Consider the following 27,848-nt stretch of genomic DNA (forward strand, 5'->3'; position numbering starts at 1 on the left):
TGTCTGATCGAGGCGAGTGGTCACTCTTTCCTTAAGACAATCATGTCCCCGCAACGGTGCTAACGGTTCTATGGACATTTGTCTCCCAAGATACAACGATCGCGTCATATAGAAAGAAGCACTTCAATTCTATATGCTCCAACGAACTATCGAGTTACTATGCTCTCATATACGACTCTAAACGACTCAACTTTTTTACTTCAAAAACTTGATTAAAAACAGTTCAAAAACCTTAGTTACAAAGACAAACCAAATGGAGTATTTATAGAGTTAGTAATGACTCTACAAGATGTCTCTCCATTGGGTTGTGACTACCCATGATATGTGTCTTTTGACAAATATCTATTGGATATAATTTCTCTCAAACAAGAAATTTCTTTATAAAATAAATAATTTCCAACACTATGCCCATAGTAGGAGCGACTTGGAATCTGCAATTGAAGCCATAATGTTGTTCACCTTGTAACAAAACAAATTAAGATCAAATTGAAAACCATTAGCATACTTATATCATAAAATTTGAGCTCATTTGGTATGAAATAAAAACTTGATTGTTCAAATCAACAATGTCCTTAATCTCTAATATTTCAACAATGCTATTTTAATATAATTTTCTTTCTAAAAGGTAGACAAATAAGATTTTCGATATTTCTATAGACGTTCAATGTTATTGCTATTGGCGCTTCATGCAGCCTTATTTTATGCCGGAAGGGTTTAGGAGTAAAAGGTGTCTGTAGAATTAAAGTAGAGCGCCTATAGAACCTCCTTCATGGTTGATATCCACACCTGGATTGAGCCCACTCTGACCTGGTACGTGAACCATTAAGGAAATTATACTAATCTAAGGTAATCCTTTGGTCATTTGTGTAAAACTCTGCATTTAAATGGATGGGTATAAAATGAAAATGTGGGTGGGTATAAAATAAGTGAAATAACAGAAGCTTTTTTATCTCTTTTAATTGGGTGGGTATAAAATAAGTGAAATAACATTGGTAGAGTCTCCTTCTAGGATAACTTGTTTAATTCCATGTTCCTTAGCCCATCGAATCCCATGCAGACAGACTTTGCTTTCTCCCTCATCTACTGATCTGCTTGAGAAGAGGGTTGATTCTTTGGCAAGTTACTTCCCTGTAGAGTCAAAGATAACAATAGCAACATAAGTGAGAAGAGATTTTTTGTCCCAAGAGGCATCGTAGTTTATTTTGAGGTATCCTTGGACAGGTGGACTCCATTTAGTAGTAACTGGAGGTTGTTCATGCACATGTCTTTAGGTTCATTGTCTAGATAAAGAGGAAACTATGTATGGTTGAAACAAGGCGGTGTTCAATATTTAGCTGCTTCTCCTTAAAGATTATGTCGCATCTGTGCTTCCATAGGTGCCAAATAACAGTTGAGATTGTTTCGAGGAGAGTTAGAGAGTTGTTGTGTTGAACATAAGAGTCTAAGCTGGGAAATGCACTAAACCATTCGTCAAAAGATGTTGGTACTCTTGAAGGATTCTGAGCAGGTGTAAATTGGTGAACAATCTCTCTAGTAATCTTGCACTCCTGGATGAAGTGTATAATGGTTTCATTTGATTCCTTACAAAGAAGGCAGAGGGGGAGGATGTTATCCATCCATGTAGAGGTGATAAGTAGGTGCGTGAGACTGGGTTGGGTTTTTAGTTTATCGTGGGCCTACTAGTTAATTGTAAGAAGTTAAAACAACATGAGAAATGTTATGTACACTTACGGTTTCTACTTGCCACACTCACATTTCCTTTTTCAACAACAACAATAACCTTAGTTGTGAGTGCACATAACAAAAATGGTAAGTGTATTTAAAATTTCCCAAACAACATTCCTTCCAATCAGTTACATTAGGAACTGGGAATAGATTTTGGGCCCAAAGTTCCACTACGTTTTTATCTTCTTTCTAACTTGGAGGTGCCTCTAGTTATCTTCTCTTAATTGAGTTGACCGTTAGGAATCACCTTTACCAAAATCAAAATATAGCCGTTGGTCATAGTTATAACGGCTATTTGTTCGTTTAATGAGGGAGTAAGTACTCTTCTTCTATCTGAAAAAGCTCAAAGGTTGTTAAGATGGTGCCTTTATCAACTCTTCTCTACTGGACGTGGGCTTGACCGAGAATGTATCTTCTTTGACTGGTCACACTTGGTCAGACATGACCTAGGTATAAGAAGCAAAATTATGCCCTAATTTATTTGTTGTAGCTTTGCACAAACCCTAGTTTCACACCTCGTTTTCTCTCTCCTTTGAGATCTATCTAGGCAAGTATTCTTCTTTCAGATTTCTTTCTTTGAGATCGAGTGGGTTTCATTATTCTAGGGTTTCTTAATCTCATTCTTCTTCTACTTCTTATCTTCTTTCTTTATTCTTTAATTTTTCCTTTTTTATATAAACTGTGTTTGAAATCATTGAACTTATTTTCTCACTCTTTTCCCTCTTTTCTTTGCAGTTTGGGCTATTTGAAGATCCAATTAACCAACTCTAAAGCTTTAAGGTAATTGGACGACTACAGAGCCTTCTCTCTCTCTATATATATATATATATGTGTGTTGATTGGTTTAAGTGTATTAGTTGATCTCTTCCCTTCATTTTGTTAAGAATTACTAATCCATGGTTTTTCTTTCAGTTTAAAAGTTTAGCAAAATCAATCCCTGTTTTTATCTGATTCTCTTCAAATGAATCACCAATTTACAAGTTTTCTGAAATTCTATTCTTCTTGATCTCAAACTTTTACTCGTGATTTTAGATTTTCTTTCTTCATTCTATGGGATCTCACACTCTTTCTCTCTCTCTATTATTGTCTTCCTACAATTGATTTAGAAAAGCAATTGATTTTAAGGTTGTATAATAATTGAAGAGTTTTTCATTTTGGGTTCAACCCCCTTCAATCTAAAGATAGATAGAGAGAGTCTGGTTTGAATTTTAGTTTGTGTGTTTCAATTGGATCATGACTTCCTCCTCCATTATAGATGTCCTGGATTACAAACTTGAGACTAGTCCATCAAAAGTCAAAACTCACTTATTCTCCCGCTAAAGAAACAACAGAAACTAATTTATGTTTTTTTATATGAATTTCAGTTCTTGTGGGCATTTATTTGATTGGACCTAATTTATGTTTTTTTATATGAATTTCAGGAGATATTAATTAAATTATATGAAAAAAATGGACGTTCAAGCACTCAAGATGGCCGTGCAGAAAAGGTTATTTAGCGAAGTTATAGTAAACTATAACTTCGCTAAATAACCTTTTCTGCACCGCCATCTTCATCGGTTTAGCAAAGACTGTTCCCATCTATCGCAATCTCCAAGATGACATCTGCAACGTTGGGCTAGAAGTAGTGCGGAGATTATTGGTTTTATACCAAGTTATCGCATTCGGCTCATGGTTTCTCGGATTCACAGTCGTCTTTTAGGTGGGGAGAGGACCGAATTCGCAAAGATGGCAACGGTTACAAATATGTAAGGGTTACTATGTGTCTGTCTCTGGCGGGATTACTATGCCCCATTTGGTCTTCATTTACATAAGAAACAACAATTATTAGTTTGATTATATATATACACACACATTATGGAGTGTTTTAAAGAAGGAGAGAATGAAGATTACCCGAATTGTTCTGACATGAGGTTTATTCAAAATTTGGCGTTGCCGATCAAATTCTTTTTGTTCATCATCTTGTTCAGATAATGAACTATTTCTAACACCTACTGATGAGTACGTAAAGTACACCATTTTTGGGCTTTATTTTATAGTCTTTACATGTTAATTTTGATGGAGTTAATTAAATTACATGGTTTTGTAGGAAGCTCCCAAAAAGATAAAGAAGTTACTAATACAAGAAGTTCCTAAGGATATTGAGATAGATGTATGGATTGGTAACTATAAAGAGTGAAGTTGGTGAAGAAAATGGTTTGTTAAGGGTGTGTTCTGCAGTTTGGCATTTTCCAGGGGGTCATTCTGGATTCTAAGGGATTGAATTGTGAGAAACAGGAAATACATTCTGCCCACAGCCCACGTGAATGGGAATTATGGTAATGGTGACGTCATCATGACGTCACCGTGACAATCAGCAACAAATTCTTAAATCCATCAAAACAACCATGCATTCCCAAGACCGCCTTCTAATTCGTTTAAACCGCCAAGCTTAGGAAGTCCACCCATTAACTTTCTCCCGAACAGCAACTCCAATTTTGGGAAGTTCCCTCCAAATACAACCGCAAGCTTAAACCGCCATCCCATGCATACAGGAGTGAAGTCGGTTTGGCAATTTACTTAGGAAGTTTCCAAATTAATTAGTTTGCCCAATCTATAAAAGGGTTCAACCCATACAATTGAAAAACACACCCCCACACACTAGTGAAAGAGCAAGTTTAGAGGAGCAACATTAGAGATAAATTAGCTTCTTTGGGTGCAAGAATTTGGGAGATTCAAGGGCTATATCGAAGACAAGTTTTGGAGAAAGACGAGAGGAACGAGCTTCATCAACATTAATCCGGTTTTATCTTCTCCTTTCTTCTCTTTTCCTTTACTTGTTTATCATTAATTGAACCATGTATTTAATATCCATGGGTTTCTAACTCTTCCACTAGGATAGAGGATGAAACCCTAACAAGAGTATTTGAAATCTAGTATCATATTTATTTTATTATCTCTTCTCATGTGCTTTAATGTTTGAATTAGCCGTACTTCGGTTAGCCTAAGAAACTAACAACTTGGCTCCTAATTGCATGATATTTTAAGTGAAGTGGGTTATGGGTTTAGTTAATTACAAAAAGATTCTTTATTGTTTTATCTTCCGAAAATTGAAGATTGAGTTCTAACAATTTTTGAGTTATAAAAGAGAGATAATAATTTGAATTAGATATTAGGTTTGAATATAATTGTTAGTGGTGAATTCCAATATCCTAGATTTACCAACTCATAGTTTTTCACTACAACTTTATTTTGTTTTCTAAATTTTAATTCTTAGTTTCTAAAATTATCCTAAAAATCAATTATCTACTTTCCTAGTTTATTAATTAATCTTAGGTTTAGATTTAATTCCAAACAAATCTTCGTGGGATCGACCTCGTAATTCTTGCCATATTTACATACGGTTCGTACACTTGCGAGTTTTAATTTGATCTAATTAGCCTAGTATTTAGGTTCACTAGATTTCACATCACAACTATTACAAGATTAGTACTCAAAACTAAAACTACTAATGCCCATAGTAGGAGCGACTTGGAATCTGCAATTGAAGCCATAATGTTGTTCACCTTGTAACAAAACAAATTAAGATCAAATTGAAAACCATTAGCATACTTATCATAAAATTTGAGCTCATTTGGTATGAAATAAAAATTTGATTGTTCAAATCAACAATTTTCTTTCTAAAAGGTAGACAAATAGGATTTTCGATATTTCGTATGGTGTGTTTGGTTGCAGGATTCCTAAGTAGGATTCCAATCAAAAGTGGAATTTGGTAGGAAATAGGAATCATGAATCCTTGGTCTGTTTGGCTACCAAGAATCCTAGGACTCTTGAATCCTAAGGATTCCTAATTCCAAAATTTGTATTGGACCAAAATCCCACCCTACCCCCTAGGATTTGCTAGGATTTTGGATTAATGAACCTAAATTTCAAACTTAAAATCAACAAAAAAAATATTTCCTTTTACAAAATCATTATTTTTTTTCAAAATTATTATTTTTTTCAAAAATCATATTTTTTCTAAAGACGTTTACAAATACTCAAATAATAATAAATCATAGGATTCTTAGTTGCCAAACAAGCCAAAATATATTACTTGGATTCATGAATCCGTGGAATCATGAATTACAAGGACTCATGAATCCGCGGATTCATGATTCCGCCATCCAAACATACCAGTAGTATATTTAGATTTGTCTTGATGCAAACGATTAAAGATTAGATGCATGTTCCGTCTTATTCAAAATTTCCTTATGAAAATATGGGGAGTTTTATAGACGTTCAATGTTATTGCAATTGGCGCTTCATACAACCTTATTTTATGCGAGAAGGGTTTACAAGTAAAAGGTGTCTGTAGAATTAAAGTAGGGCGACTATAGAACATGTTTCACGGTTGATATCCACACCTGGATTGAGCCCACTCTGAACTGGTACCTGAAGCATTACGGAAATTATACAAGAATTAAAGATAGTTGTTATGTACACAGTAAACTCACATCTAATCTAAGGTAATTATGGAGATTGCCAAAAGAATTAAACATCGATTGCAATTGTGTGAATGTAATAGTTTTGACGGGTTATGTTTAATTGCCTTAAACTTGAAAAAATTAAAGAGAGGTGCCTTTACGTGAATCAATGATCCTAACAAATGACAAGAGAATCCCATGGTTGATAGCTGGAACTCATACTCGGAGGTACGAGCTCATTCAATCACAAGCTCATTCAATCACGACTCTTTCAACAATTTTATTTAAAAAGACTCGGAAAATCGCTACCCGATCCGGTCAACCGAGACAAAAAGTATCCATGGGCACCCGATGGTCATAAGGGTCAGTGTCCGACCGACCCGAAAGAATTGGCGGACGATCACGATCAAAATTCGGTGTCGAAGGACCGCCCGCTAACCGACATGTACGAGTGATTGAATAACCCGCCCTCGTTTTTAGAGGTTATAGACCGTCGGATTTTGTAGACATATGATGGTTGTGCAACTAACTTTGAATTAACAACATATTTATTGTTCAAGGATGTACTTTTTCTTGACCATTGTAGTGTTATGTTATCTGAAATATGAGGATAGATTCAATGATTAGCACATGTCTTAGAGCATCTCCAATGAGATACTCAATCTCTAACACTTAGAGTGCCACATATGAGTTTTTGGAGTTCTTGTTAAAAAATCATCTATAATGGGACACTTTGTTAAACACTCTAATATGAGGAGGACGCATTTATTATAGAGTGTCTAGAGAGAGAAACTCTAAAATGAGAATGTGTACTTGAGACTCTTTAAATGTTACTTTAAAATTCCAACCAATAGAAAACCTTACTCTTCAACTACTTTTTATCTATTGGATTGAAGAGGGACATGTGTATTAAGTATAGGGACTTTAGAGATCTCCATTGGAGACCAACAAAAATCAGAGTGTCTCTATATTGACAGTTGACAATTAGGATTTATAGAGTGTTTGTTAGAGTGTCCCATTGGAGATGCTCTTAGTTATACCTTGTCAAATGATGATCAATTTTTTTCGAAATTCTATATTTTTTTCTTGGTTAAACATTTTCATTTTTAAATTGTAATTTTATTTGTGATAATAAAAAAAGTTATAAGTTTACGTAAATTTCATTGGAAAGTCTGGGTCGCGACTGTCCAGTGTCCGAATGACCCGATAAAATAAATGGTCTTGGACAGTCAATGGACACACAAATTCTTAAAAGACCGTCCGATTAAATAGGTGGTCATCAACATTTTATATCGGAGTCCACCGATCAAAGTTAGAGACGGGGGCCGAACCCATTCCCACCCCTACCCTCAGCTCTATAGTTGGAGGCTTCTTACACATCTATCTTTCTCTCTCTACATTTTTTCCACTCAAACTCTTCCTCCAGCTGCTCCACAAAGGAGAGATGGAGTTCTTAGATGAAGAAAGTAGACCAAGGTTCCTCTTCTCTAAGGGATCATCCTCACCAATCGAACCACAAACCCTAAAATTAAACAAAACCTTGGCTTCAATTTGCATTTTCCTTTCTATCCTTGTTATTGCTCTTTCCGTTTTCTATGTTCAATCTGAAACCCTAAGATTTGTTCTCCTCTGGTTATCTCTCTCCCTTATCGTCGGTCCATTTGCTCCAATCTCATACACAGGTGGTGATATTCGAGTCGGTCAAGGCGAGGTTCTCGAACAACTAGATGATGATCAAACTGAACAAATCGATGATTCGAGGAAACGAACATCAAATCGGAAACAGAAAACCAGGAAATCAGAAGATCTGTCATTGAATTCGAATTCAACGGTTCCGGTAATTGGATCAGGTATTATTAATTCAGATAAATCTAAGGTGAAGACAGAGAAACCTAATGGATCTGTGATTCAAGAAGAGAGAGAATGGGTCGATGAGGATTTTGAATTGTTGAAGAAACAGATCTCAAAACATCCAGTTGGAGAACCTAAAAGGTGGGAATTGATTGCTGAAGCTTTTCAAGGAAGACATGGTTTAGAAAGTGTGATCAAGATGGGGAAATCATTAGCTGAAAGGAAACCTGGTAGTGGGGATTCATTCTCTCAGTTCTTGAAACAGAGGAAGCCATTAGATAAGAGACTAGTTGAAGAAAATGGAGAATTGGATTTGATTGATAATGACGGTAAGAAAGATCATTCAAATTGGAGTTCTGGAGAAGACATTGCTCTTCTTAATGCTTTAAAAGCATTTCCCAAGGAAGCTTCAATGAGGTGGGAGAAAATTACAGCTGCTGTTCCTGGAAAAACTAAAGCTTCTTGTATGAAAAGAGTTTCCGAGTTGAAAAACGATTTTCGTAGCTCAAAATCTTCCTAGAGAAAGACCTACCGACGACCTAGAGTGTCCGAATCGTTTCGAATCTCATTGAAGTTTTACTCTCAGAGGTATTTTTCTTTCTTAGTTTTTTTCATGGTTTAATAGCATATGTAGTAATGAGAATCAAAATTACATTATAATTTACTACTAGAACATCATTTATCTATAACTACATTGATGGGTAAAACGATTTCCATCGATGCATTAGACGGACTATACGTTTTCTTTTTGAGGAATTGATTACTTAGTAATGAACGATTTTCTTTTCTTTATTAATGGAGTAAATGGGTTTCATAATCTGCATTTCTCTTATGAATTGTACCTCTGATTGATATCATGTGAGAATAGATTGACATGTTTCTATTTCTTCTTCGGAAGTTCATTAGTATTCTTGGCCCAGTACTAAGTAGTTGGGATCAACCGATTCATCTAACTAACTTGTGGATCGGGTCTGAAACGAGCTAATCCCGTGATGCAACCCCCAAGTTAATATTCATGTTTAAAACTTTGAATTACTGGAGTTTAATTTGAATTGTTAGAGTAGAGTATGTATGTCTATAGTACTACGTGTGTATATATAACGATAGACATGGGTTTACGGGTATATAAATGGGTATTTAACTATGTACTGTATATATCTAAGAGTTAGTGGGGATTTGCTCAAAATGACCTAGTTACTCGGATCGGTCGGTTGTGTTGGGGGATTGAGCCACGCCCTATCCCGCCCCGACTGCTTATTAGTTTAGTTGATTGAGATCTTTTTTAAGTTCTTACATGAGGGTTTAAGGGTTATATATTGGTTTCATCTGGTTGTTTACCCTGATTCTGTTTAGTAAAAGAATGCTTGTATGGAACCCTATTAATACCAAAAAGTCTAGACTTTCCTGCTCATCTAAACCAGAGTAGATGGAATTATCTGAAAAAAGTGGATTGTGGAGGAAAATCTCATACTGTTTTCACCGGAGCAGCTTTTAGATAGTAATTTCTTTTTCAGATTCAGTCTTTGAGATTGTGAGTAGTACTAAGAGAAGGTAATGTCTGACCATCTGTACAGACTTGGTCAAGTTTGGTCTACATTACCAAACATTAAGCTCAAAGGCAAGAAATCGGCCCGAGCCGACGAGTAACTAGAAGTTCGAAAGAAATAGTAACTAGGTTGATCAAGTTATATAGGGTAGTCTTTAGATATGGATTGTTAACGTGTAGGGTGTCATTTCTTACTTAAACTTTACAGTTGAGGGAGATGAACACTTGACTGATCTAACAGGGCCGTGTGGTGGGGGGTGCAGGCAGGGCGCCCACACTGGCCCCCCGACCGCTAGGGCCCATTCTTACGAAGAATATAGGATATCTATATATAATTAGATACCTAGTTAAAGACGGAACAACGTGATGTCCTAACTGGTAAAGTGTCGAGATTTCCCACCCAGGTTCGAGGTGCTTGACCTCTCCCTTTTTATCCCTTCTTTGTATGAGGCTGCATTGCTCATTTGTTAATCGTTCTCTTAGGAACATTTTGTTTATCTTTAGAATCCTTTTTTAAGAAATAGAAATGTAATAGTTTTAGAAAAACTTCCAACAATATGTAAGCACATATGTAGAAATCATGATTGAGATATTATATTAAAAAAAATCGTCTTTAGATTCTATATTATAGGTGGTATGAAGAAATGAATTTATTTTCGTAATTTTGGATTGGCCATGTAACGTGGCTCATGTTCACTAAAGGTCATTGTCGGCTCAGAATGATTGTGTATTATTAGACTAGATTTCCTATAAAAAAAATTGTAATGGAAAATTTTCCTACAAGTATGTTCTTAAAAATACATAGACACGTCTATGGTTTTCATCTACTTGTCATTAAAGTATTTTGTAATTTTTCAGTTTGTGCTTTATTTTATTAATTTTTTATTGTGAGACAAGCCCCCATTAAAATTTGGTGCGGAGCCTCAGAATTCTCCGGGCCCTCCTGATCTTCTAGCTAACATGAAGGTTGATTGGCTCCATCAATATACTTTATAGAAAAAGAAAACGTTCAACACTGTACGTCTTCACTCTTATGATACTGCCTTCTTTTTTAGCTCCCTTTACTACCAATTGGATTTTTAGCTCCCTTTACTACCAATTGGATAACTTAAATAGTTCTTGAAGTAGGTACCATGGGAGTGTGTGTATGAGTTTAAAAATGGGTGCGACTACAGATTTTAAGAGTATAGTTTCACCAAAAAACAGTTGAGTGTAGATGGTAGAAAGGGTAAAGTGGATATAAGATTTATATATTTTTCATGTAACTTGCTCATTGGTAGAGCCTATGTTTATAGGGAGAGTACATGTAAATTAAATCCCGTTGATGACGGTTGTACTTCGAGAAAATCTTGACAAATTAAAAAAAAAAAAGTCGGGGTCAAAAATATCTCACAAACATAAAGATTTTTTTTGTTAGTCAAATTTGACATAGTGAAACTCTGTTTTGAGCCTAACATGAACTTAGTTTATTTTTTACCTCCGAGCATCCAACCACTGTTGGAAATTAGTAATTTGTAATTTCCTATGTAACTCTTTGTATTGGGAGAAGTATTTAGATGGAGTCTTTTCTAAAGTAGAAATATCTAGAGAAGAATAGTCTAGAGAAGTTTGACTAAAAAGATTAGTCTAAAAATTATATTAACTCTTTGTAAGTCCCAATGTAGAATTCTCTAGTCTTTACTAGTATGCTCTATCTTTAGTATAAATAGAGGTAAGATGTGGGTATGAAGGACAGGAAGCATAGGAATCACAAGAGAAGCAAATTAGATATTGAATTGAAGAACTTATAAAGTAAGTTGTAAGAGTTGAAGGAGCTCTGTACGGGCTTCTAGCCCGTACATCTCCAAATTTTAATATAGTTAAATATATTACTATATGTCTAAATTTATTATAAATCTTATCTAGATATTTTCTCCCAAATATCGTCCCCTACAAGTGGTATCAGAGCTGAAGGTTCAATGTTGAGTCCTACACAAATATTCATCCAAGGTTAATTGGAAATTGGAAAATGGGTGGGTGTTGGTGTATCTCCATATTAGAAAGGAAGAAAGAAGAAGAAAAATGCAACGGAAAGGCGATGAATTCCTCACTAGTGGCAAACCAAAAAAAACTTAAAGTATGGTATTCCCACAAAGAAGAAAAAAGACAAAGAGAGAGCAAGGAAAAAGTGACTACCCGAACAAAGGGTTTGTCCACCTGGTGGTGTGAATGAGAGAATCTCTTAAGAAGGAGAGACAAAAAAATTAGCAAAAAATATCAACAAAAAAAAGACCCAAAAAGCAGGGTTGAGTTATAGCAATTAAATTCAGAACCTCTGAATCCAAGTGATCAAGTTCAATAGGTTGTGAAGAGCCTCTGAATCTAAAATTGATCAAGCTCGTATCAACAAAAAAAAAAGTAAAGCATCTACATGAAAATGCGACCAAAGTTGTCGTTTGAGCACACCAGGTAAGGAAACGAAAAGTGGGATATTAATTCTTTTTATGAAGATTATGGGGAAAAAATAGTGATTCTTATTTCCTTCAAGGATGTCCTAAGTAAGACATTACAAAAGTCTCATTGCTCATTTAAAAATATGCTTCCTGCTACAGCGAGCAAATGCAAACAATATTGAGTTAATAGTTTTGATCTGAATTGAAATCAGAAGGAGAAAACCATCATTCAATGAAGATTATTGCAGAAAATGGTGCTTCAAGAATTTTTCAGAAATTCAAGGACTCGATAAAAATTACAAATTAAGAAGGGGTGTTGGAAATTAGTAATTTGTAATTTCCTATGTAACTCTTTGTATTGGGAGAAGTATTTAGATGGAGTCTTTTCTAAAGTAGAAATATCTAGAGAAGAATAGTCTAGAGAAGTTTGACTAAAAAGATTAGTCTAAAAATTATATTAACTCTTTGTAAGTCCCAATGTAGAATTCTCTAGTCTTTACTAGTATGCTCTATCTTTAGTATAAATAGAGGTAAGATGTGGGTATGAAGGACAGGAAGCATAGGAATCACAAGAGAAGCAAATTAGAGATTGAATTGAAGAATTTATAAAGTAAGTTGTAAGAGTTGAAGGAGCTCTGTACGGGCTTCTAGCCCGTACATCTCCAAATTTTAATATAGTTAAATATATTACTATATGTCTAAATTTATTATAAATCTTATCTAGATATTTTCTCCCAAATATCGTCCCCTACAACCACCACATACTACCTCTTGACCACCACCATCACCCCTATCCTCTAGGTTTCTCTCTCCTCCTCTCTCTTTCGTTCGAACAAAAAGAGAAAGAGACCAGAAAAGGAGAGAGAAACAAAGATGGTGGTCAGATTTGCAGTAGTGAATACAAACAAGTTGAGTTAGATGCAAAACAATGTTGTCTCTTAGTCAAATCTTATTGACCAAAATTTTAGTACTCCAAAAAAATTTTAGATGTCCCCGAAAGGCAGCGGTTTAAAATAGTTAATCCTTGATTACATGTGAAGACCCTCAATACGCAACTTGGTCATGAAAGAGCTTGAACACCCCAAATCCACTATATCTCTTATCTACACACCCTCATCAATGGCCAAATGGGTTAGATAAAGCAGAGTTCCTGCTTCTTTTTGGGGAAATCTAAAATTTTCCAGACTTTGACTACAAAATATGGTAGGTCATTTCAATTTTGATCATACCAGGAAATAGATTGAGAATGAGAGTGGTTGCACGTTGAAGTCCCAATAAATTATAACATAGGAAAATTCTATGTTGTTTAATGTTAGAGAGAGAGAGAGATTCAAAACCAAAACCGAACCAGTACTTCAAATCACACATGAGAACAAAATATTCTAATACTTTATGCAAAAAAAAAAATTCTAATACATTGTCATTTAAACTCTTGCTAAGTACCATATTATCTTTTAATATTATCTTTTAGTGAAAGAACAAAAGTATGCGACAGGTGGGGATTCAGTGAGCTCATACGCATAGCCCCACCCATCTTCGACTACAAAGCGGAAACAGAACAAAGATTTGATTAACTTAAGAAAACTGTTCGACTAAACTTCCTGGTCGAACTCATATGGCACTATCTCCTCAGCAACATCCAGTATTTCTTCAACTTCGACTTCTTTAGCTTCATATTCTTCTTCCTCGTCGCTAGCTTCACCATCTCTTAGTATCTGCCTATCTGTCTTCTCTTCCTCGTGCATTTGCTTCCATTGTTTCATCCATCTTGCCCATTCCTCCTGCAACGTCTTCCGCTTCTCTCTGTCTTGCTCACTTAATTGGTTGGAAACATCGTGGTCTTCGGCTTCATATTTCTTACTGTATTTCTTAAGATTCTTGAAAATTTCTTCCTCTTTCTCAGCTGTCAAGAAGGATGGTGGTCTTGGACGCCACAAAAACTGCATAACATAAGGTTCATATATACAAAAAGGTCAAGTTAATATCAGATCTCCTTTGGCTAAGGCCCTAAATATATGTACCTAGAATTAATTGCGTTCTTAAGTCACATTGTTTGTTGCAACAACAAAAAAGTCATATTGTTTTCTACGAGCAATGTTCAAATTTTTCAAATTTTTGCTAGATTTCTATTATGTCGCTCGAAATTTCCCACATGTCGGTGGAACCAAAAAAAGAAAGTGTTCAAAGGTTTCGGAGTTTTCGGGTTTTTCATGTCTATAGAGAAGCCAATCAGGCTGTTGATTTCCTGTCAAAGATGAAGCTCGGACCGGGGGTAACACACTTGAATATTAGTTTATTAAGTTTATTCAGTTATTTTACCGTTCTTCGTTTACTTTATTTATCGTTTTTATATTTCCGCTGCGTCTACATCAATATAGTTCAGTAACGGAAACTTACCATCACCATTAACATCGTTGGTTGCGTTTGCGACTTGCTTTACAAGGCTTGCACCCATGTTTTTAACTCTATCTTGGAATCCTATGCCCTTAGCAACAGTGACACCATCTTTTGTAACTTTAGGTGCACCATAGCTTTGTTCTATAACAACATTCCGACCCTTCGAAACCAAAACATCAGAACCAAATATAAGCCGCCATCTATAACATGTGTTTCTTTTCGCAACAAATACGAAGTAAGATATAAGCATAACTTAGTAAAAAAGAAAATATTTGCATCCACTATAAAGCACATTAAAATAGAACAAAGAAGAGGTCAAACGCCAAAACAAATAGTTTCAACATTGCACGTCCATAAATTAAGTTAAACCGAACTTCTTTATATATGCAAATGATTAGATGGTCAGAATATAAATGTTATACCTTTGGTCTCATTTTCACTTTAACAACATCAACAAGTTCTTCAACACCTCTAAGCATCAAAGCACAAGCTTCAACTCCAAATTTAATGTCTTTGGCTGCATAGTTTCTATTCCTACTCACTCTAATACCAATCTAAAACACAACAAACACAAATAAGAAAAATAAAGTTATTTTGAACATTCAAGATCAACCCTATTCACCAAATGGATTCAGAAAACAAACCCAATAAACCAATTGATGTTAAAGCCATCTAAGATTGAAATCAAAGTAAAACGGCACAAGACAAAATCTGAAGTAAGCCTTACTTGCTGGGTACTGTTTCTGGCGATCTTGAAATCAAAAGTTCGACTTCCTTTGCCCATACGTCTGACAAGTTTGTATAGCTTTCTCGTCAGGTATCATCATAAACTAAGATTACAGTAAATAATGAATTAGATAAATGAAGATCAATCAAATGGTAGCAAGAAACTAGAACTTCACTATTCCACCCCCAAATGCTTATAACTACTAAGCAGAATCGAAAAAATGAAAAGACCGGGAATATAACAAGTTGTCTCATATGAAGTGTTATACCAAGAATTATTTTGTGAACACTTCTGTAATAAGAGCTTGTTAATGTTCTGAATCTTTCCTGTCCAGCAGCTGCAATAAAAAAAATGATATCATATCTCTGTTAAACAGATTCAGTAATATCGACGCACAATCACATTTTTAACATTCTCATAACGACTAAATTGTTGTACCCGTACGTATCCCAAATTTTTGAAATGAAAAAGTGTTTACCTTCAAAGCATTTATCCACGTTTTCTCGAGTCTTTGCACTATATTCAAGAAACAAAAATTTCCACGTCACCCATTTGAATGTTTAGCTCTAAACCGGCTCTTTCTTCCCGTGTTGACTCAGTAACGTTATTTCCATGGGTATCCACTTCCTGCAGGTACATAGATGTACAGGTTTTGTTTCCATTAGAGAACTGATCAAAGGTACCCAATTAGAGAGCTCTTCCTAGTAAAGAAAATGTAGTCTTGAGGATATTTGGGAGAAGCTGCCATGAGTACTATATTTTTATTTTGACAGAATCTAAGGTAATGCCCCACCATGCCACAGTAAACGCATAATCTGGGAGGGTTTTCAGTCTTAAAGAAAAGTTTGCAGTTGTTAAAGATTGTTGATAGAGAGGTTGATAGACTCTGGGAAAGGTTTGAATGACATCTCTATTTTAACTCTAGTAAATCCTCCCCACATGTTGGTGTCTTCTATAGTTAAGGGAGCAATTCTACCAAAGGATCTTGCCATCGTTTCAACAGTGTTTTTGGGTGATGAGATTGCAGGGGATACCATGAAGTTGTAACATCATAAAAAACTTGTCTAGGACATAGTCTTCAGGTTTCTTCCCTTCCTTGCATTTTGTAAGGGATATCATCTTGATGACCAGGCAGTTGTTGATTTTTCTGGTGAGGGATGGGTTTTGTTCATTGTTTAGTAAGATGTGATTGGAGTCCAACAAAAAAAATATGTGATTGGAGTGGGTTCTGTGGTTTGAAGGTTTTGTAATTCTAATGAAAGGATATCAGATTCAGTTAAATGTGTCAAGTGTTCTTAGAATTAGCCATTGAGAGTATAGGGATAGGTGCTATTAAGGGTGAGAAGATGAAGAATGATGAAGGGGAATGTAATGGTGTATAGATTAAAACCCAGAGTTTTATGCAAAATCCCTAGGATTATTAGAAAAGGAAGTAAAATAACCGTTTTCACCACCACCCAAAGGAGGTTGGCGGCGAGAAATGCGGTTGTTCCATTGCAGAGAGTATTTCCAGAAAAATTAATGTATAAATTCCTCTTGGGCATGTGCCTAAATAAACATTTCTTAGTATCTCCTTCGTTACCATTGAAGACCCTAATACCCAGCTAGGTCACGTCTTCACTTTATTTTTCTCGTTGAAAGGATACTATTAGTTATAAATAAACGTATGGTCAACTGGTAAAGCATGTATTTCATACCGTGTCTTACCAAACAGTTGAAAACTGTTTTCCTACACAAATCAACCCTCCAATGCGATATTCTTATGTATCAAACAGACCCTTGAACTCAAAACCAAAATTGAACCAGTATATGAACCAAACATGAGAACAGAATATTCTAATACATTGTTATCATTCAAACTCCTCTTGCTAAGTACCAAATAATTATCTTTTAGTGAAAGAACAAAAGTATGCGACAGGTGGGGATTCAGTGAGCTCATACGCATAGCCCCACCCATCTTCTACTACAAAGCGGAAACAGAACAAAGATTTGATTAACTTACGAAAACTGTTCGACTAAATTTCCTGGTCGAACTCATATGGCACTATCTCCTCAGCAACATCCAGTATTTCTTCAACTTCGACTTCTTTAGCTTCATATTCTTCTTCCTCGTCGCTAGCTTCACCATCTCTTAGTATCTGCCTATCTGTCTTCTCTTCCTCATGCATTTGCTTCCACTGTTTCATCCATCTTGCCCATTCCTCCTGCAACGTCTTCCGCTTCTCTCTGTCTTGCTCACTTAATTGGTTGGAAACATCGTGGTCTTCGGCTTCATATTTCTTACTGTATTTCTTAAGATTCTTGAAAATTTCTTCCTCTTTCTCAGCTGTCAAGAAGGATGGTGGTCTTGGACGCCACAAAAACTGCGTAACATATGGTTCATATATACAAAAAGGTCAAGTTAATATCAGATCTCCTTTGGCTAAGGCCCTAAATATATGTACATAAAATTAACTGCGTTCTTAAGTCACATTGTTTGTTGCAACAACAAAAAAGTCATTGTTTTCTACGAGCAATGTTTTTTTCTTAGATAAATGAAAAGAGATGGGTTAAGTAAAAAGTATATGGAGGGAAGAATAATTACCTGAAAAAATAGGGGACTTCATAGTTTAAATCTCATTTGGAGATGAAGGAAGAGATATGTTTCTAGTATTAAATTCTCCAAATCTTTTGCTAGATTTCTATTATGTCGGTCGAAATTTCCCACATGTCGGTGGAAACTATATAAGAAAGTGTGATTTCGTGCACCAAATCTAAATTTAGGAAACGTTTTGCGAACTTTCACCCTGTTTTCTCTCACGGTTTAAATTACTTAAACACCCTTTGGTTGTTTCCGTAATTACTTAAAGAGCTCAAACTTAAAGAAATCCTCATCCGTTAGATCCAGACTTATTTCCTATATAACTGACCGAGCTGGTTTCATATATAGGTCCCTCGGCGGATATTGATATCCTTATTAGCCAGTTTGGTACTTCTCAGCCACTTCAATGGGTATACAGTGTTAGCTTTCATCAATTTATCTTGGGTGTATTCGCAACAAAAAAACTCTTAAAAGTCATTCATAAACGTTTATGGTTGATCACTTGATCCACCACTCAAAATTGTACGAAAAAATAAAGGACCTAATAGATAAGATACATATTATGTATATATATATATATATCACGGTCATAATCCCGTGTTAGGATCTTTTCATGCAGCTCTATATGACTTAGTTATGAAAACGTTGGACGGATATCCTTTACCTTTGATGAGCACTAATGTCATATACAAAAGTAGTAATGTAAGTACCTGATAGAAGTGATCCCTTGGTATCCGGTATAGTAGTTTTCCATGGAAAGACCAGATGTTGTATCCATTTTCCATCTCATGAACTGAAGTAACAGAAGTTGCAACATATCTGCAAAAAAAAGAAAAAGTTTAAACTTCTGAACTTTAAAGAGGATAACATTGCTATTTCTGTAAAACCTCTTAACTAACGGGGAACTATAACTATACCTTCCGGTTGGGTCCCATTCAATATCTGTAGCCATGAAATGCTCTCCAGTAGCCATGGTCTCAAGGTCATCTACATTGTAGAATTCCAATTGCCCATTGAAACCCTTTAATCCGGCAAGAACAATGAAGCGACCAGCAGGAGACCAAAAGAGTGCATTAGCTTGTTTCGCTTGTATTGTGATCAGTTTTGTAACACGGCCAGTATGCTGAGTAGCACGCATTGAGTAAAAGCTGACATCGGGCCTTGGGCTATCTCCGTGGATAACAGCAAATCTGTGGCCTTTGGGCTCCCAAGCAAAAGCAATAATCTTATCGTTCTTATTTTCGAGCTCCAAAACCTCAATAGGGATATCTCTTTCTTTAATGCGGAAAAGCTCAAAGCCAGTGTAAGTGCTTTTCTTCGTCTTTGTGTATCGATCAACCTTAACAGCAAGGTACTCGCCATTGCTTTGCCAGTACATTTTGCAATCACTGACACTAAAGAGATTCTTTTGCCTGAGTTCCTCTTTGCCAGGCATTTGGACAAGACTTACCTGTAAATGAAAAGCATAGCCGATAAAACAGCATAATCATCAATTTGCATCTTAAAAGAGATGTTAATAGTACTAACCCTAGCAGGCTGGTTGCCACCACCAAGCTCAGGAACGAAGAGAGAAATTATTGGATCAACGGGTGACCAACAAAAATCTAGGACATTTTCCACCTTCAAAGACTTCTTCTCAATAAGAGTGAAGGTTTCGGTTTCATAGACAGAAATCAAATTCTTGCCAATTCTGGCAAAATATTTGTCTTCCTTTCCGCCACCCCATCTGAATGAAAAAAGAATATTTGAAGATATTAACTCATCCGTAAGTTGATGATGAAGCCTTTCGTCAATGGGAATACATGCATATTATCATTGAAAAAGAAAATCACCTAAAAACAGGCCATGACACTCCAGAAACACCACCAGTCCCACCAGTAGCAAACTCATCTGCACTCCCCTTAAAATCTCTCATCACTTTTCCCGTCCTCACGTCGAAAATATTCAAGACAACCCTCTAACATTAAGAACACGAACTCAGTAAGAAATAGATAATACATATCAATTAAATAACAATATACACATCTAAATAACAGGTTGCTCACATGTGTGTCACGAGGATTGCTTGGTTCATGGCTGCTATAAGTTACCAAAAACTTTTCACCAGGAGAAAAATCGATGAGCTTAACCTGCACCAACATGATCAGGTATGTTTAGGCAAGGAAAAGGTTTAGGAGAATCTGTAAATAGGATTGAATACGACCTGTGGGTGAGCGTAACGCATGAGACGGCTAAAGCCAGAAGCACCTCCCCAGACAGCAGCTCCTTGTCTGTGAACCGTGGCTAAGTATGTTCCAAGTGGTGACCATTGAACAAAACTCTCAGTCCAGTACTGCAAATAATGAAATATACAATATTAATTTTTCGAACAAATTACAACAATCCGAGTTGGCTAAGCGGTAACCTGAAGTCCTGAACAGAAGTCGCTGAACAAGAGTGAACTCCTAGTCATAAGGTAATACGCATCATTCTCGAATTATCTTGACCTACGGTGAAACCACTAGTGTGGCCTATTTTGTACATATTGTTTTGCACTTTTGCTAATAAATGAATGGAATTTCATGCAAGTTGGTTCCCTAGAGAATTTCTTAAGAACCTAAAGTCAAACAAGGATTAAGAGAAATGTATTTTAAGACATTGATATTAGAATAAATCTAAACTAGAAAGACCCATGTCACTAGAACATCTAATAATGATTACGCAAAAAGCAAGAATGTACAAAAATCAATATCAACCATCACCGATGAGTACAGATACATCCAGAAAGAGATAGCGACTTACATTACGACGATGAACAAGCTCAGGCTTCAATTGCCTGGCATCGTTCCACAGAACCTCAGTATCGGCACCAGCCCGAATAACATACTGATCCCGGGCTTTTTCATCAGTCAGCCATTGCTGTAGGTTTTCCTGTAATAATAGGCCAACCGAGCAATAAACTATTAATCCTAATAATCAGAGCTATGAGTAAAATGAACCAGCTGTATCAGAAGTAACAAGAGCATCATTTTTTTTGAAACGCAAAAAGATAGATTAACAAAACTCATTTACAAACCAAAGAATTCACTATACTTAGGAACACACAAAAAATGTGTTAAGTTTTTTAAGCAAATATAAAAGAGGTAATTGGTACCAAAATTTGGTGAAACAGTCACTACAAACCGATAAAAGATCTATGTCACTCCAAAAAGTTCAACTGCCAAAGTACCAAATAACTCAATATATTTCAATGTCTAACCAAAAGAAAAGCAAACATATTGTCTACATAAGGATACAAGATAAAAAAAAATATATTTTTGATCATTCACCCTCTCAGAAATAAAAACGGAGGAGTCCCCGACATACGAGCTGTAAAGTTATAGCTGATTCAGCCTCTTAAAAACTTATATAAAACCAGTCGGATGAGTGATATTTACACCAAAGAGAAACAAAACATTATATTCAAATAACAAAAACACCCAAGAAAAAGATTTGAAGAGTTACCCCTGGTTCATATGGCTTGGTTTCTGGGGTAGCCCATTCGTCTGGAACTTTCATGAACTTATCGAAGTCATCAAACAAGTTGACCACAAATATATGAGCTTTGTCAAGTTTATATCCGTTTGTCCTTTCCTTTGCGAGCTCAGCTTCCTAATCATGGAAGCGGAAAAAGAGATATCAGGCAAAAGTGAATATGCATATATGAGCATTAATTTAAAAAGAGTAAACATTCGGTACCCAAAGCAGAAATAGATGATACGGCGTAAACGACAAAGTACTTAAATTTTTTCTACTACGATTACTTGTACTTCTACAACCAATGATGGTCACCAGGATAAATCAAATATGTGGGATAGTTCATAGAAAAACTTATTCCACAATAAACAAAAGTTCATTATGCAGCTCTAACAAAACCAACCGGAATATACAAACTTCTTGTTTGGCAAATCATAATTAACCCAGCTTCTTAGTGACATAGATATATGTTTAAAGTTCAAATCTTTAGTACTGAAATGAATCTGTTTATACACTTAGATTTTTGTTTTCTTTTCTTTGCACATAATGATAAATTTGTATCATTCTAATAATTCACAGACAGAATTAAAATATGGAAAAAGAGATAGTAAAGAGAAATTACTTGAGGAGTGTTGAATTCGATAAAGCAATAACCTAGGGTTTTCTGTGTTTCAGGATTAACAGGCATCCACAACCCATTTTCTTTTATAACACCAATTTGACTGTATATCTTTCTAAGAACACCTTCAAGTTTATCAAATTTTTCAGGAGGAACGACAGGAAGATTGTCAACAACGATTGTGTTCCCAAATCCAGTTTCATATTCGAGAGCATCTTCGTCACGAATAGCTTGTTCATCATCACTACAAAAATCAATAAAAATCAGTATTTGAAGATACAAAGGGAAGAAGACACGGAAGAGGAGATCGGAAGTTGAGAAATTTTTTACCTTGGAATGCCAAAATCATCACCATGAGGAAGCTCGATTGAACTGAAATCAATTTGAGAGAAATCAATACCGAGCCTGGTGGCTCTAGATTCGATTTCAGCAGAAGGCAGAACCTCTGTCATCCTTTCGTCTGTGAGATTAGGGTTTGGGAGTGAAGAGTGTAGAAAACCTAATAAGAGAGAGAGATAGTAAACCTAAAGAGAAACTGCAACCCACTTAGGGCAGTCTTATGAAGGGTGCCTCTATAGGCGCCTCACTTTTTTTGCTATAAGCGCTTCGTTGAGGTGTTTGACTTTGGTCAATCAAATTTGACTAAAAAACTTTGTATGCGAACTTCTCTCCGATTGTTCAGTCCGAAAGAATATGCATGCTCTATGTCCAGTTCGAATGGTCTAGGACTGCTTCCAGCTTGAGGTCTAGCTTAGGCTCTCTTTTTTTTTGTTAAGAACTTTCATAGATAAACACTTAAACGAGTACACTATTACAATACAAATTAATAAAAAAGGAAGGAACAACTGCCCAAGACTTCGACTTTTGATGCTTTCTCGCCCATTTTGCCAGTTTGTCGGCTTTGTCATTCAGAAGTCTATTTGTGTAGCTGAAATTCACGTTGCCCACTCTACTCATTGTTTCTCTGATCTTCGTGATATGAAAGCTGGAGAACCAGTGAATGGCCTTCCTACGATCTTTTAGATGGTTGATGAGATTAATATTGTCGCTCTCTATGATGATGTTATTGTGTTTATTCTCTTCAGCCCAGATGAGTCCCTTTAAAATGGCTATAGCTTCTCCTTCTTCGCTATTCCTCGCTCTTTCCATGGACGCGAGAGCTCCCATGAATTTTGAGTCCGCGTTATGAACTATAACACCGATGCCCGCATTGTCTGCCACAGAGGTGAAGGAGGCATCAACATTGATCTTGATGAATGGTGCGTCTAGCTTAGGCTCTTTGACTGAATAGTCCGAGACGGGTCACAAATACTTTCCAAGGATCTCACTCTTCAAGAACATTTCAACCACACGATTAAAAGATAAAATTATCAAAAAAAAAAAATTAGGATTTTTAGGACCACTTCCTAGTAAAAAAAAATGGATATCTTTTGAAACATTTGTTTAGTCTTTATTTAACTTATTTTTCACCTTTCGATTTATGAGAATTAAGCCTACTTGGAAACTTAAAGCTAAGCCCGCCTAAAAACTTATTGCTAACCACACCAACTATCAAAGTTCCTACTAACCCACTAATTCTAAGTCTTACTACCCATTATTTCATCTCCAAGCTTTTTTATATTAGTTTTTTTTTATGAGTTTTCCAATCTAATTGGTTTTAATTTTTCTCCTTTAATAGAAGTATAGATATGTTAGTCCTTCTAACTCTTTTGAAAGTCATGGTATTTTTATTTGTGCTCATTTTAAATTATGTTTCTCTCTCAAATTGCATAATGATTTTTTTTCTATTACCATGACAAAATAAATATATCAGAGTTCAACAAAAAAATATATATCAAAACTTCTAAGTTATTTTAGCTTGTATATTATATTTTTAACAATCATGAAAAATAAAAAGATTGTCAATATGAAATTATGATTATATTATTAACTTGGATAAAATTTATATGCCTAACATTTTGCAAAACTAATAAATCATGATGCCTCAGGGAGAAGCTATGAATTTTTAATGGTAAGAGAAGCAACATTCGGAACATTTTGGTCCAAACAATTCAAAGAATTTCGGGAAAATATTATCGAGTTTCTTTAAAAGCAATAGTTAGTTGATGTTGAGAGGTGTTTCCGCAAGCAAGACTTTCAACTTGGTGCACATAATAAAGCTACCATGCATTAAAAAGAAAATTCGTCGAAGGCAACTATGAATGTGTATTTAATTAAAATATTATGGTTTAGTGAAAACTATTATTTTTATTCGTGAAATGTTATTACTAAAATTATCCCCAACTTTTACCTTCGCCACTGTCTCCAATGCAAAATTCAATTTGGTCTTAAGATGAAGCAATGACATTTAATTCTAAAATTTCTGAAGAAGAAATTCAATTTGAGAGTTTTATTGAGATCTCAATTGTCCACTCAATAATAAAAATAAAACTACTCATCTGAAAAATTACACGTAAGTAATTATTAAGTTTTTATAGTGTTGCACTGGAGATGTCTTTGGATTGATGATCATAATAATTTCATTTAGATAAGAGAATCTCATTTGAGATTTGACACAAATGACAATGAATATTTTTAATCTTGCACCGGAGATGCTCAGAGATGCTCCTAGGACGGACTCGTACATGCAATATGTGTCTAGAAGGTTATGTTTTCACAATTTTCCTCCAAATTTCTCTCTTTTGAGAATATTCTCTATATACTTCTTCGTAATCTCATATATTTCCGCTCTCATCTTTTTAACCTATTTGTCTTGTATATGTTATTCTTTATTTCATCTTTGTCGCTCGTTTTTCCTCTCCTTCTTTTTGTCTGTTTCTTGAAGGGAGAAAGAAAAAGAAGCATGTAGATACTTTTTTTTTTTTGATGAAAAGTATGTAGATACTTACAAAGTTAGGGGTGTCTAGTAACTCAAAGCCTTCTCAACAAAAAATACTGTAAGGCCATGTTTGGCGCGCGGGAATCGCGTGGGAATGGAATGTGATTCCTGGGAATCACAATCCTGATATTGTTTGGCTCGCGGGAATGCAGTGGGAATCCTATTCCCGGGGAAATAGAATTCCCTCAAAATGGGGTAATAGCAAACCCAGGGAGGGGGTGGGTTTGTGATTCCCATTCCCGGGAATGCTTTGTTTTAATATTTATAGACCAAATTATCCTTAATAAAATATTAGAATGACTATTATTAAAATCGTCCTCCACACAATATCACAACTAAAAAAATTAAAAACCTATGGTTAGCCACCACCATAGCAATACTTTCTCTCGCTCAAATGTAACTTTTTCTCCCTCTCTAGTTTTTTCTCTCTTCTCTTTTTCTTTTTTCATTACAATCGATTTCATAATGTTTAAAAAGAAAAAAAAATTAGCCATGACCTTTATTTATTTTAAATAATTTTTTTTAAATGGTCAGCGTCCCTCGAACTTTTGACCTCCGAAGTGGAAGATTATACCTTTTACGACTCCAACCAAAGGTTGTTGGCATTTTAGATACTATTTAATTGGTGTGTCATGTTACTATTTCATATCTGCAATTTTGAATAAATAATACTGATTAAAGTACATAATAAAATTGACGTTTTATTTATGTAGTTTAAGGATATAATAGGAATTTTACAAAAAATTATATTCCGATTCCTACACGAACCAAACACCAAGTTAGGAATCTATCAGGAATCGAATTCCTATTCCTGGCCAAACCAAACATCAAACTGAATAATCTGATTCCCGGGAATCGTGTTACGGGAATGTGATTCCCGGGAATCACATTCCATTCCCGTCCGCCTAACATGGCCTAATAACTCAAAGCCTCCCTACAGGAATTCTAATGGAAAAAAAAAATCTGTGTTCTATATGTGTTACACGTTACAGCTATGTACCCATTAAAACAGTCCATTTATGTGGAGGGTTTAGGTCGACTAAATCCATGATAGGGCACCTAGAGAAATTCCTTAACTTTAATGACCCATCTTATCACTGTGGTCAATTGACATTAATGGTCAATGACTTGACTTCATGTGCTCTATGAAATCTTGAATCAATTCATTACAGACTAGTATAGAACATCAATGTAGTCAAACTTTCTCTTTTTTGTTGAAACACATCTAATAGTCGTCAATTGTCATTTGAAGATTCAACTTCACGAAGAAGATTACGAGTAAAAACCATTAATAGCTTTGTGCGCCTTGGGAGGCAAGAAATAAACTACATCCACAAACTTGTTCGCAGTTGAACCATCAACCATCTTTGTTTCATTTTCCAATTTTACGGTTGAAGTATTGCCTTATATAAATTGGAGGTGGGAATTCAATAGTACGTGCCAAATACCACAACTTAATCAATGTACCAATCCTTGACTATACCAACTTTTTCTTAAGTTGGAATCTTATGTCAACTTTGGTACTTTCAACTTGCTTTTCATCAGGCCCGTGGAAGGCCCACTGCGGGCAGGGCGGCCGCACTGGGCCCTCCATTATTAGGGGTCCATTTCATTTTTCTTAGAGACCTCAATCAGCTATATATATCCAGATCTGTGCAACTACACTGTTTATTCTCTTAGCTTTTTTGGGAAGTCATCTAATTATCCATGTTTGTGACCCGGGTTCAAGTCCCTTGTCCAACAAATCTCTTTTTATATTACCAACCTACCTTTTGAGACACAATGCTAACTAAATCCTCATTTCTTCTCCGTCACACTTTTTCAATCATATTCTAGGAATAAATTAGGCTTTGTCATATTTAATAATTTGTAAACCAAATATTCAATATTATATTATATTAAAATGCAAACGATCTATAAGAGTTGAAAATTTTGTTATGTTATTTGTAGTTATAATATATAATCTAAGATATAATAAACATATTTTTCTTTTCCACAAAGTGATCTTGGATTCCTAGAGTTTGAAATAATTTTTTTCCCTGTAACTAATTTATTCAAAATACATTTCGGTCCATCTATGTTTTTCATCTATATGTTGTTAAGTTATCTTGCATTTTTCATCAAAAAAAAAAATTATCTTGCATTTTAATTAATTTTTATTTATAGTATTTTTATTTTACGAAGGACCAGAATCAATTTGGCACTGGGCCTCCAAAATCTCAACCACGACCCTGCTTTTCATTTGTCAACAGTTGGTAGCCCAAGTGGTCCAAGGTGTTGACATAAACTCCAGAAACCCCTGGAGGTCCCAGGTTCAAATCCCAGAGAAGGTGGAATCTTTGGTTATTTGAAATGGGATTATTAGGGTATTAATAATAATGTAGATGGGCTTTAGGCCATAGTTTAGATGGGCTTCAGGCCATAGTTTAGATGGGCTATAGGCCCGGTTTGTATGGGTAGTAATCGAGCTTATCACATCTATGATGTATCAATACCAAATTGTAATGGAATTACAAAAAAAAAAAAACTTGCTTTTCATTTAGAGGGCTACTTAGTATTTTTTGAGTTTATGTTAAAGAAAAAAATTCTAATAGAACACTCCGGTATGATGTCTTTGCCATTTATTATAGAAAAGAAAAAAAAAATTAATTATTTCTATTTTGTCATTTAAAAACGAGAATTTGAATTGACACTTAATCTCTAGAGTTTTTGAATATTTCTGGTTTATGGTATAGGAAGAGAATGTTTAGTAAAGGATAGTGCATTGGATAGGGAGCGCATACTAAAATTCATGAATGAAAATTTTGTTCGATCAGAGAGAGAGAAACTCCTAAAATTTTGTTCGACTAGAGAGAGAAACTCCTAAAATTTTGTTCGACAAAAGAGAGAAAACCCCCTAAAATTTTGTTCGATCAAAGAGAAAGATAGAGATGTTTTTCGATCAAAGAGAGAGATAGAATTGTTGTTCGATCAAAGAAAAAGATAAAATTGTTGTTCGATCAAAGAGAGAGATAGAGATGTTGTTCGATCAAAGAGAGATAGAGATGGAAGCCCTAAATCCTAGATGATTAACACAACAGTCATCTCCATAGAAGGGTCATACCTCTTGTTATTGCTTGATTTTTCTATAGATTTTTAGGGGTTTAACATTGATT

The 27,848-nt window shown here is 35.3% G+C and overlaps 2 protein-coding genes and 1 long non-coding RNA gene across 3 annotated transcripts; 2 read left to right on the plus strand and 1 right to left on the minus strand.

Moving 5' to 3' along the window:
- The first annotated feature begins 2,126 nt into the window (after positions 1-2,126).
- Positions 2,127-4,654, plus strand: LOC147536762 (uncharacterized). Its single transcript, XR_015226421.1, has 4 exons — positions 2,127-2,272; positions 2,461-2,505; positions 3,147-3,723; positions 3,812-4,654. It is a non-coding gene; the product is annotated as an uncharacterized LOC147536762 (long non-coding RNA).
- Positions 4,655-7,467: 2,813 nt separating this feature from the next.
- MAMYB (Duplicated homeodomain-like superfamily protein) lies at positions 7,468-8,835 on the plus strand. The gene has a single exon (XM_086643491.1). It carries the CDS (start codon positions 7,612-7,614, stop codon positions 8,536-8,538), a length of 927 nt encoding a protein of 308 aa, XP_086499617.1. The 5' UTR covers positions 7,468-7,611; the 3' UTR covers positions 8,539-8,835.
- An 8,082-nt stretch (positions 8,836-16,917) lies between these two features.
- LOC147536764 (eukaryotic translation initiation factor 3 subunit B-like) lies at positions 16,918-22,575 on the minus strand. Its single transcript, XM_086643929.1, has 11 exons — positions 22,146-22,575; positions 21,819-22,059; positions 21,185-21,331; positions 20,483-20,611; positions 19,905-20,033; positions 19,747-19,830; positions 19,534-19,658; positions 19,229-19,427; positions 18,619-19,151; positions 18,412-18,520; positions 16,918-17,483 (listed from the first exon to the last, which is right to left on the minus strand). The coding sequence occupies exons 1-11, from the start codon at positions 22,265-22,267 to the stop codon at positions 17,136-17,138; spliced, it is 2,166 nt and encodes a 721-aa protein (XP_086500055.1). The 5' UTR covers positions 22,268-22,575; the 3' UTR covers positions 16,918-17,135.
- Positions 22,576-27,848: the final 5,273 nt, after the last annotated feature.

Source organism: Eschscholzia californica, unplaced genomic scaffold, assembly GCF_041429995.1.
Source record: "Eschscholzia californica isolate CP2 unplaced genomic scaffold, dmEscCali1.0.p SCAF_5, whole genome shotgun sequence".
NCBI classification, from domain to species: domain Eukaryota; kingdom Viridiplantae; phylum Streptophyta; class Magnoliopsida; order Ranunculales; family Papaveraceae; genus Eschscholzia; species Eschscholzia californica.